At 34.9% G+C, this 11,027-nt stretch overlaps 2 protein-coding genes across 2 annotated transcripts in view; one reads left to right on the top strand and one right to left on the bottom strand.

The window, feature by feature from the left end:
• Positions 1 to 22: 22 nt before the first annotated feature.
• On the bottom strand, positions 23 to 2,459 carry LOC123005011 (diphthine--ammonia ligase). Its single transcript, XM_044398598.1, has 7 exons — positions 2,005 to 2,459; positions 1,685 to 1,960; positions 1,283 to 1,638; positions 995 to 1,223; positions 715 to 949; positions 503 to 668; positions 23 to 449 (listed from the first exon to the last, which is right to left on the bottom strand). Exons 1-7 carry the CDS (start codon positions 2,376 to 2,378, stop codon positions 85 to 87), a joined length of 2,001 nt encoding a protein of 666 aa, XP_044254533.1. The 5' UTR covers positions 2,379 to 2,459; the 3' UTR covers positions 23 to 84.
• A 713-nt stretch (positions 2,460 to 3,172) lies between these two features.
• The window catches only part of LOC123005350 (potassium voltage-gated channel subfamily KQT member 1-like), a 43,215-nt gene continuing 35,360 nt past the window's right edge, over positions 3,173 to 11,027 (top strand). Inside the window, exons 1-3 of the mRNA XM_044399054.1 lie at positions 3,173 to 3,310; positions 10,107 to 10,194; positions 10,251 to 10,361. Coding sequence (XP_044254989.1) covers positions 10,119 to 10,194; positions 10,251 to 10,361 — 187 coding nt within the window. The 5' untranslated portion in view covers positions 3,173 to 3,310; positions 10,107 to 10,118. The remainder of the gene's footprint in view (positions 3,311 to 10,106; positions 10,195 to 10,250; positions 10,362 to 11,027) is intronic.

Raw genomic sequence — 11,027 nt, 5'->3', positions numbered from 1 at the left:
TTTTCCGAAAAAAAAAACAAAATACTAAATAAATGTATATTTTGTAAACATTTAAAATAATAACAATCAAAATAAAACAACAAATTACTGGTTTCGCACACCACAAATCGACAGATACGTGTGTTCACTCTTGACATAAGTCACAGGTACTAGTGTGTAAACCAGGGCAATATTTTCGGCCAGCCTTTGCAGGTAGTCCACATTGAGAGTCCGAATTTTCATTCGGGGGTAAAAAATATTTAGATTGTAGACCGAAGTTGCGACGTTTTCATGGCCTTGGTTTAATTTCTGTATAACGTAGTCTACAGTTTCTATAAAAATATCTTCGGTTAATTCGGTTTCTTCGGTATTATGCACATAACAAACGACCGCCGCTATGTCGTTTTCGTAATTCCAGCGTCGGTAAATCGAGATTGAGTATCCTTGGAAGCACTTACCAGTCTCCTCATCTACAACATACACAATATTGCATATAATTTTTTCTACGACCACAAATATTTACATTCAAACTGGTTGTTGTGTCTGTGGGCCCACACGTGCCACTCTACTAAAGCACTCTTTGGCAATTGGCTCACTACCACGTAGTCCACTATGGCATTATTCGTCTTTTCTTCCCACAGTTTACGGGCATGTTCGACGAAACTAACCTCAGTGACGTAACAAATTCCCTAAAATCCCCCCCTTATTTATCATTCCTTATAGTTCTGGGATTACCTGGACAACATCTCTGAGATTAATATTTGAATCGACGGCTTTAAGAAGTCGTCCCACGTGTCTTAAAGCTAGTTGGCACTGGGCCTTAATCCCACCTTTGACCAGTTCTAAACTCCCTGGGATCATCCCAATCTGGCCTGCGAGGTGTATCAGTTCCCCCACTCTTACAGCTTGACTGTAGGGCCCAATATTGGCAGGGGCCCAATGAGACCGGCTCTGGACATGCATCGTGTGTCTACAAACCGTTTTAAGTCACGTGGTAGCCACGTGGTTTTATCACCTTTCAAGAGGGAAATCCCCAGAGTGGTTGTGTGGTTGTTTCCATGACAACGCTGTCAAAATAACGGGAAAACAAGATGGGACCTCAACACAGGCCCGGCTTGGGGGGTTTACATGATTAAAAGTATCGCAGTAGACTTGATTTAGCTCCGCATATCGTGACATATCTGAGATAAACATCACCAAAGAGCAGACGTCTTGGACGGTTTGGTCGTGTTGACCCAGAATAGCTATTAGGGGTCACAAGTTCATTTCCAATTGACCCCATGATGGTCCGTCGCATACCTACACTTTAATTTCATGGCGGCTTCCTCCATAGCTTCATGGAAGTCCGATGAACGGCCTTGGATACCGGCGATACAAAGCCACCCATCCCGACTCTTCACCCCCATGGGTTCTTGTTCAAGTGTTTCAAGCGTGATAGCGGCGTTTTCGAGTGAGTTGACCGAGTCATCGTCACTAAAATCGGATGCTTCGACCCCATAATCGGTCACGTAGCCGTCACTGTCTTTCAGGGGTAGGCCATTGAGTCGGTTTTGTAAATCTAGAAGGGGGAGTTTGGTCTCAAGACTAAGTTTGTTGAGCTGGAGGTACCCCACAGGAGCAATGGGGTCTGAGGAGTGGAGGACTACTTCCGATTCGTCACTGGAACAATCACTTAAAGACAAGTTTAAACATTTTTGCCACTTACATGACTAATCTGCTCTTGAAAAGGGGACAGTCAAGAGTGAGTGTCTCGTACTCGCCCCCTTCGCCACAGACGTTCAACCCGTACTTCTCGCTCATTGCCAACAAATGGGGCTGCAGCGAACTCAAACTCCGCCCCAAGTGTTTCCCCGGGTCGAGCCCCAAAGCTGCAACTTTGATCACAATCGCATCCACTTCACATCTGATCATTTCATCAAGCAACTCCTTTTGATCGCGTTGCCACAGATACGCCAAGGGTACCAACCCCAACCTGATGCACCTTTAACCAAAAAAATACAACTCCAAACCAGCCCACCAACTTACACATTCTCGACCCTGATTCGCTGATAATCCGACAGAATCGCCCCCACGGACACCCCCTCAATCTCCAAATCGCTCTTGACTTGCCCCAACACGCGGAACAAATCCTCCACTTCGTCGTCGGGGGACGGTTCATAGACTTTACCTTGCTGGGTGCTCACTCCCTTAGTGACCTCGCGGTACAGGGGCAGGTCCATCGCAGCCGCGATAAACTCGATGGCTTCGTGTCCCACACTCTGGTACATGTAGCTGTCCAACTCAGACTTATTATGGGGGCTGATGTTGGCCAGGGCTACGATTTCATGCCCGGCTGCTATACACTGCATCATGTTGAAGCAGCTGTCTTTGCCCCCGCTGATCAACGCCACCACCTTCATAGCGAGATAAAACGCAATGGGGATTAAGAAAAAAGCGAAAATAACATGGTGAAGGTCACTTTTGAATTTGAGGTTAGGGAGTCGACGCGGCACCAACGTTATGTAACGAAAAACACCAAATTGGGTGGGGACGAAATATACAGGACGGCTCGAAAATTTTGCAAAAAATGAAAGGTGTCAAAATATTTAATTTTGGGTTTGTTTTAATGGTAAATTTTGGTTTAACGTTGAGTATAAGGTGTTATTATTGCAATGTAAATCGGGCAGGTGAGGATAATTCGATAAAAATTGTTTCTTGTGCTAAGCCGGCTCAATGGGTTTGTCCTACCGATTCTGATAGTTGTATAAAAATAATTTATAATAGTGGGTCGTTAAAATTGTAGAAAGCCAATATTAATAAAGGAATTTTCCAGATACAATTATAAGAGACTGTGTTCGTCCTGAGCTAAACTCAACTCAAATGTTGTTAAAAATATGTTACAAACTTAATAGTCGGACTCACCAAAATTGCAAAATTTGCAGTACTGACCTGTGCAATTCAGCTCCAAACTATTGTTGCAAATGTATTATTGTGCTATTGTTATTATTTATATTATTTATTAAAGTGTAATTGTGCGAAATTTGGGGTTTTTTCTTCCCGATGCAACTTCATTTCGTTGGCCAAATTCGGCCTAACTTCATGTCAGCGTAACTGATACACAATCAATACTTCTTCTTAGGAGCACGTCGTTCATACTGCTTATTATTTGAAATAAAATATTGATTATCCGGAATTCCCGCTGTCCGGCGGTGGTGTCGGCGGCGGCATTTCCACGCAAGCCTCCACAGTAGCCGCCACTCTCCCAGATAAGACAGTTAACCTAACTCGGAAGGATGCGCATCAAGGTGCGGTGCGACGGCTGACGTGTGCACCATGAAGGGGGCCTGATGTGGTAACGACTTTTGCTATTTTACGCTTCCAAGTATTTTTTGCTGCTTTTATCCCGCTTTGCACTGGAGGAGTAGCTAGAGACAGCGAGCACCTGCAGAGAGTACCCCAGTAGAGCCCCACCTTAAATGAATTCAGTTCTGAATAGAATAGTTTGCGAATTAAATAACCGAATTTTGTGTTTTTGCCGCACCCTTGCGGAATAATTCATTAGAATTCCGATTAATGAATTTAGCACAAACGTTGGACTCGTCCAAATATTACAACCCTTCATTGTTACTGCCATGATTAAAAATAAAGCGGCCCGAGGCATGATTACTCCGGTTTTTTAACCGCCTCTAATGTTTCAACAGTTCGGATGAGGAAGAGAGGAGTTTTCACTTTTATTGAGGCAAGGAAACTCGATTAATGCCAGGGGGGTAATTTCAGACTCTTAGGTTAATTACTAAGAGAATGTTAATTTTCTTTCAAGGGGCATTTTTCAGCGCTTGCCCTCATTCATTTTTAAGTAGAAGTGTAGAAACTGATTGTTTACTTCATTCTCCTAATAATCGAATAATCGATTTATTTATTAGAATTCGATGTGATAGGGAACTTATTAATTTATTAGATAAGTGATAAGTACACTGGGACTATCGCAAACTTATTTATTGAACACATTTAGGAATTATTAAAATAAAATACGAACATAAAGTTGACTAATATTCCTAATATGTTATAAATTATTGAGAGGAAAGTAAGGAAAACTTTATTATTTTTTCAAGAACCAAATAATTGTAGAATAAATCAAAAAAATACTCTTAAGACACTCACAAATTTTGTTTAATTTTTTTAAACTTTTTGTACTTTTTCAATTTGGGAATAATCAAGTATTAAATTATGAGCTTTAGTTTAAACAAAGAGGTACGTACAATTTGTAAAAAAGCTACTTTTTTATGTTACTTTAATGTGAGCATAAGACTAAAATACGTAAATTTTAACTTTATTCGCTTTATTGAGATTGAGATATTGTCATGGCTTTTTTCAGTTTTTTAATTTTAATTTTATATTTAATTTTTTTTATTTTTATGGATTCAGGATTTTTTTTAGCTTTATATGTACACATAGATTTCCTTTTATTAACATCTACCTAATTTTGATTAAAAAAGACGAAATAATAATTTTTATATTTATCGAAGGTTAAGGAAATAGTAATTCTAAATTATAAAAATTCCAACAAAAATAATAAAAAGCAAAAATTTTGAAGTTTTTTTTTTGTCTTTTTTAGAAATTTTGATAATTTTATTAAATCTCAACTAGAAGGTTCAACTACAGTCTTCAATTTATTCTAATTTTCAATAAAAACTTGAAAAAATGTATTTTTCAGTTTTTCTTTAATTGGAATACACTTCTTAAAGAAATTGGATTCCAAAGATTAGAGGAATCCATGTCGAAAACCGAAGATGTTATGGTTAATGGAAATAAAATCAATTAATTTAAGAATTATTGATAGTAGTAATTTTGTTCAAAGAGCTTTAAAAGAACTCCCTAAAACATTCGGATTAAATGAACTTAAAAAAGGTTATTTTCTACATTTTTTTCAATACAACAGAAAATCAGAACTATATTGGAAAAACACCTAATACAAAATACTATGGTGTTAATTCTATGAAAATAAAAGAAAGACAAGTATTTTTAGAATGGCATAAATAAAAAAGAAAAGAAAATTATTTGTTTGATTTGAAAAAAGAACTATATGAATAATGTAATCCTGATGTAGATATATTAAGAAGAGGATGTTTTGAATTAAGGAAACAGTTTCTAGAAATCGCTAATATGGATCCTTTTAGATACATTACAATTGCTGGTGTTTGTCCTAATAAAGACCCTGACCGATTTTTAGACGCAACCCAAAGTAAGTTCTCACAGTGAACTTTGCTTTTTGTACGTTTGAAACATTAAGTTAATATTAAATTCAAATCAAAGCAATTGTTGTTAAATTCCACCAAAAATTCCACTTTTTTCTCATTGAATTCAAAATGTACTCAAACAAGGAAAAAACTGACATGATCTTGACAAATGGAGAATGCTACAAAATGTTGTGGCTGAACCTGGACCCTCAAAGGTACACCATAAGATTCCAATTTATAAAAATGGTCAAAGCTATCACAGGTATCTATGTTTACATCTTTGAAAAATTTCAAACAGAACATCAATTAACGCATAGTGGTATCTGAGAATATATTTTGGGTTGCGTCTGAAATTTGGTTCGGGTCTTTATTATATATGACTCACCCTGTATAGATCAAAATATATTAAGATAGATACAATTGGAGTTGTTGATAATTTGAAAAAAGATCAATATTCTTAACAATCAATTTCTTGGTTGAATAGTTTTATAATCCAAATACAGGGCGATTCAGATAAGATAATGCGCCCGACGATCTGGCGATGCAACCCAAAAAACAAATTTCATTTACGCCTTTGATCCAATTTAAATTAGGATTTGCAAGTTGACTCCAAGTTATTATCTTATGTCACTCTGACATCAGTGCAGAGAACGATCATTAGTGCCATTCAGTTCTCGCAGAATGATAGAGAAATTAGAGAAGTCTTTTTGGATTAAAATGTATGAAAGAATGTAACATTAAAGGTAGGCAAACAGTTTTTTTTATAAATCATAACTTGCTTGTCAAAGCACTGTCACAGTAACATAAGATAATTTGGATTGCAAATGCAAATCGTAATTAAGATTAGATCAAGATGTAAATGAAATTTGTTTTTTGGGTTGCATCGGCAGAACGTCGGGCTCATTATCTTATCTGAATCACCCTGTATAAAACATGTATTAAATGATGGTGAAGTGAAAAGAAATTGAAGAACTTCATCCTAGAAATGCATTCTTCGGAGGAGGAACTAATGCAACAAAATTGAAAATTAAGGGAAAAAAAATTAAATATATAGATATTTGCAGTTTATATCCAACAGTACAATGTTATGATGATTATCCAGTTGGACATCTTACTAAAATATTCAAACCTCCTAAGTATAATTCAAAATCTTATGGATTAATAAAATGTGCAATTTTACCACCAAAGGGTTTCTATCACCCCGTTTTACCTGTTAAAAATAAAACCAAATTTGGTACAGAAAAGTTTACATTTCCATTATGTCAATTGTGTGCAAAATTAAATAACCAAAAAGATATATGTACTCATACAGAATCTCAAAGAATTATCAGAGGAACCTGGTGTATAAACGAGGTAAAAAATCAAATGAAAAAGGATAATAACTAATGATGAAGTTTGGCATTTTGAAAAAAAATTGAATTATTTGTGTAAAAGCATTTATGAAAATAATGTTAGAGACAAGCGAATGGAGAAATGATTTTGAATCAGCAGAAGAATATGGAAAAGCTGTAAAAGAAAATCTAGGTATTGAATAGGGTAGGTATAATAGAAAATAATCCTGGAAAGAGGGCTGTTGCAAAAATTTGCTTAAATTCCTTATGGGGTAAATTTGGTCAGAGACATAATATGGGCGCAACAGAATATATTACAGATTTTATGAAATTTTATTAGACGACAGACTTGATAATATACATATCAATGAATTAAATGAAAATAAGTTACAAATTGATTACAAGTATAAAGGTTGCTATGTAGAAAATGATTTCAATACCAATATATTTATAGCTGCTTTTACAACTGCAAATGCAAGGCTAAGATTGTACGAAATGTTAGACAAATTAGGAGAAAGTGTAGTATATTGTGATACAGATAGCATTGTATATACAGAATGCGCCAGAACTCGCGCACCAGAGAAAATTTTGGAGTAAGGTAAGATACCAGGAACATGAAAAAAATGTTTAAAAAATTCTATCTGTCGAAAAATTTTGACATTTATTTTTTGACATTCCACATTTGTTTTATGTCTATAATGATACTGATGATCTTGTATATGTTTTTTTTACAATTATTTTGTAAAGGTACAAAAAATTTTCCAATGCGACAAATAACATAGAACAGAGTTACAATTTAAGATACAGCTTTCTTGTTTCCTCTTTTAATAGTCTATAGCAAAAAAACTTGTAAAATTATTTTTCCAACAGAAATAAATAGAGTCAAAAAGAAAACTTTAAACCCTCATAACTTCAACATTTTTATAGATAAAATTTTTTTTCATGTTCCTGGTATCTTACCTTATATGGTATTTTTCTCTGGGGCGCGAGTTCTGGCGCATCCTGTATATATAATGGTAAAAACACTATTAAAACAGGGGGTCTATTGGGAGATTGGACCGATGAAGGACATACATATGGATTGTTGACTGAATATCAACAGGTCCAAAGAGTTATTGTTATAAGACTAATACAGGTGACGTTGTTTGTAAAATAAAAGGATTTACATTAAACTATGAAACATCCGAAAAAATTAATTCCCATACTATAAATAATATTTTAGAAAACTCCAGCAGAGCTGGTCCAGAGTCAAAGACGAACAAAGGCTAAAATCAGTACACAATATAATCGAATTACCAGTGATACTAAAACTAAAGTACTTTTAAATAAAATAGAAGACAAGAGAGTTATTCTAAAAAACTTTGATACAATACCGTTTGGATATTAATTAGACAAAAAAGAAATTAAAGTAGTATACTGGGTGATGCAGCTTAATATTCCTCTTATTAAAAAACATTATTAAAAAAGATTTTGGTTATATAAATGAAAGCAGAAGATACAAATGAATGTAGTGTGGCAAATACATCAACTCAAAACTAATTAATTCAAATTTAAACAAAATTAACTCAAAATTAATTATAACAGTAATAGGTACATATGTAAATGAAATAGTTTTTTATGCTCCACTTTCTTTGATTTATTAACCCTTTAGAGAGTAGTAGCTTTATACAGGGTGCGCCAGAACTCGCGCCTCGGAGAAAAAGGCCATATAAGGTAAGATACCAGGAACATGGAAAAAATGTTAAAAAAAATTGTTTTTTTTTTCTAAGTTATGAGAGGTTAAATTTTGCACTTTGACTATTTATTTCTGTTGGAAAAATAATTTTTCAAGTTTTTTTGCTACAGACTATTAGAAGAGGAAACAAAGAAGCTGTATCCTACTTGTAACTCTGTTTAATGTTATTTGTGGCTTTTATAGGAAAAAATTTTTGTACCTTTACTAAATAATTCTAAAAAACATATACAAGAACATCAGTACATATCGTTAAATAGACATAAAAAAATGTCAAATGTCAAAAAATGAATTTCAAAATTTCTTGACAGAATTTTTTAAACATTTTTTCCATGTTCCTGGTATATTATCTTACTTGACATTTTTCTCTGGGGCTCGAGTTTTGGCGCACTCTGTATAGTTGTGAAACTAATTTAAAAACGGCAGATTCCTTAAAAATGTCAATTTTTAAATATACTTTAAAAATAGGTAAAAATTCCTAATTTTAAGTCTTTTTAAAAAAAGAATTTGTTTGGACGAGACCATAATCATTTTTGTGCTGAAGTGGCCCAACAAAAAACAAGGGAAAAAGGCGAATGTTAAGTGTTTTTAAATGGTTAATTTGTTTGGACGACTGTATTCACGTTTGTGCTGAAGTGGCTCACCTGAAAAATAGGACAAAATTCTCAAAAATTTTAATTTTTAAAAAGGTACCTTAAAAGCGGGATAGATTTCTTAAAATTCAGCACACCCTCATGAGCCGAAGGAAAATTTTGACTTTTTTAAAAAAGTGTGACTATGGAAAAACAGGGCAAAATCCTTGAAATATCTGCTTTTTAAATATATTTTTAAAATTAGGCCGAAACTCTAAAAAAACAAAATGTTCTAAAGGGGCCTTATTAGTAGTTATTTTGTTGAATTTCAACTAGAAGACTCAGCTGCAGTCTTGAATTTGTTGTTCCAATTTTCAAAAAACTTCACTTTTTTTAAGTGCGAAAACATTTTTTTTTAATATTTTAAATTCTTCATAAAATGACAAAGACGATAATCGTTTATGAAGCCCCTTTTTGCCTTTATTTAAATTTTTAATACGAGTTTGACCTTCTCCCGTTTCTTTATGCTTTATAACGTCTCTCAATTTATGTTATTGTGAAATTTCCTCATTAATAATGAACCGTCTGAGGCAGCTGTTTAAATTCGATTTTATATTCGAGGTCGCGTTCCTCAACTAGGTACCTTTTGTGTGTCTCATTCGGGTGAAAATTCCGGTCAGCATTGTGCATTTTCCTCGAAAACTAGTTATCTCCGATTCATTGTCGGGTCAAGTTTGTTGACCATTTGTGTTATCTTGCATCGAAATCGATTTATCGATATTGCGATTTTGATGACGTGTCTTGTCCTCGATGAGTGGCGCAGTCGGTAGGACCGAAAACTGCAATTTTTGAGTCAACAAACGGGACTGCGTGTCGCCGATAGGCCTCGTCACGGTTTATTAATGCGAAATCGATGTCGATTTTACATTTCCGGGACTAATTGAGCCACGAGATGGCGCTGGAGGGTTTTCCGTGAAAGGGGCTCTTTTTATTCCAGTCATTGATATGAATTTTAAAAGTACATTAAATCTGCGTCCTCTTTCGAGAATACACTCAGATTCAGGTCTTGGTAGGATCAATTTATGATAACGCGGAGGTGCGATTGCACACTCGGCGAAATAGATTTATGGCGAACGAGGAAAAAGGAAATAAAGAAGACAGGCTGACGCTCCTCTCTGATACGCTTATAATAAATAACGGGGAAAAAACAATAAATTTGAAATTTTATTTGAGTTTCATGTAATTAGTGCAGTTGGTAGGGTCGTTATTGTTTCAGGTGCGTCTCATCATGCCGCATCTGGGCGCCGCGTTCCCGGAATCTCTGGATATGGCCCTGGATGAACAACAGAAACTTTTGAATACCGGTAATTATAAGTCGAGAGGTTGAGATGAATGAGACTTGTTTGAATCGCGTTTGAAGGTGGACGGTCCCAGCTTTCCGTTACCATTGTGGAGGTGGGCGGGACGCCGCAGCCGAGTCCTTTATCTGACAGGAGCTCTCAACAACTACTCGAAACGCCTCTGGACACAGGTCGGTGAATTCTGATTGTTTTTGGTTCATGTCAGATGCAATCAAGTTTTAAAAAAATATGTATTCGGTTTTCTGGTATTCAATCTTGTAATTTCGAACATTTGTAAACTTAAATTAAAGCACTTTTCAAAAAAAGAAATATGAAACAAATATTCTGTCACTCTATCTTATTTTAATGTCTGAAATACTTTTAATAAGCTTTTTTGTTTTTCTTTAAAGCTTAAAGAAAAAATTATCTGTTGCATTCTTACGTTTACGTTTTGGATATTTTCTTTCTGAAATTAGGCTGTAAAGATTTATCTTCTGTTAGAGTCGTAGAGAAAAAAACTTACCTTTTGTTTCATATTTTATTTGACTTACTTAATGTTTACTTTCACTTTACTTCACTTATGTGCAGGGTGCTGCATTTTGGATGTCCGAATAGGGAATCTCCGAAACTAAGAAGTTTAGCTAAAAACGTGTAATACATTTTGGGGCTCATTTTTTAAGGAAATAATATTGGTTAAAACCGCATCCCGCTATCGTCTTTTGTTTTCGACTTATAGACCGAAATTGACATTTTAGTGGAATCTAAAAAAATTCATATCTTTGTTATTATAGAAGACACAGATTTGAAATAAAGACGACATTATGCAGGCTTATTTTTTTCTTATCTAAAAAATATAT

Source organism: Tribolium madens, unplaced genomic scaffold, assembly GCF_015345945.1.
Source record: "Tribolium madens isolate multiple individuals breed KSU strain unplaced genomic scaffold, Tmad_KSU_1.1 Scaffold_20;HRSCAF=117;Tcas5.2_LG4, whole genome shotgun sequence".
Taxonomy (NCBI): domain Eukaryota; kingdom Metazoa; phylum Arthropoda; class Insecta; order Coleoptera; family Tenebrionidae; genus Tribolium; species Tribolium madens.
This window is presented reverse-complemented; position numbering and strand designations above follow the sequence as displayed.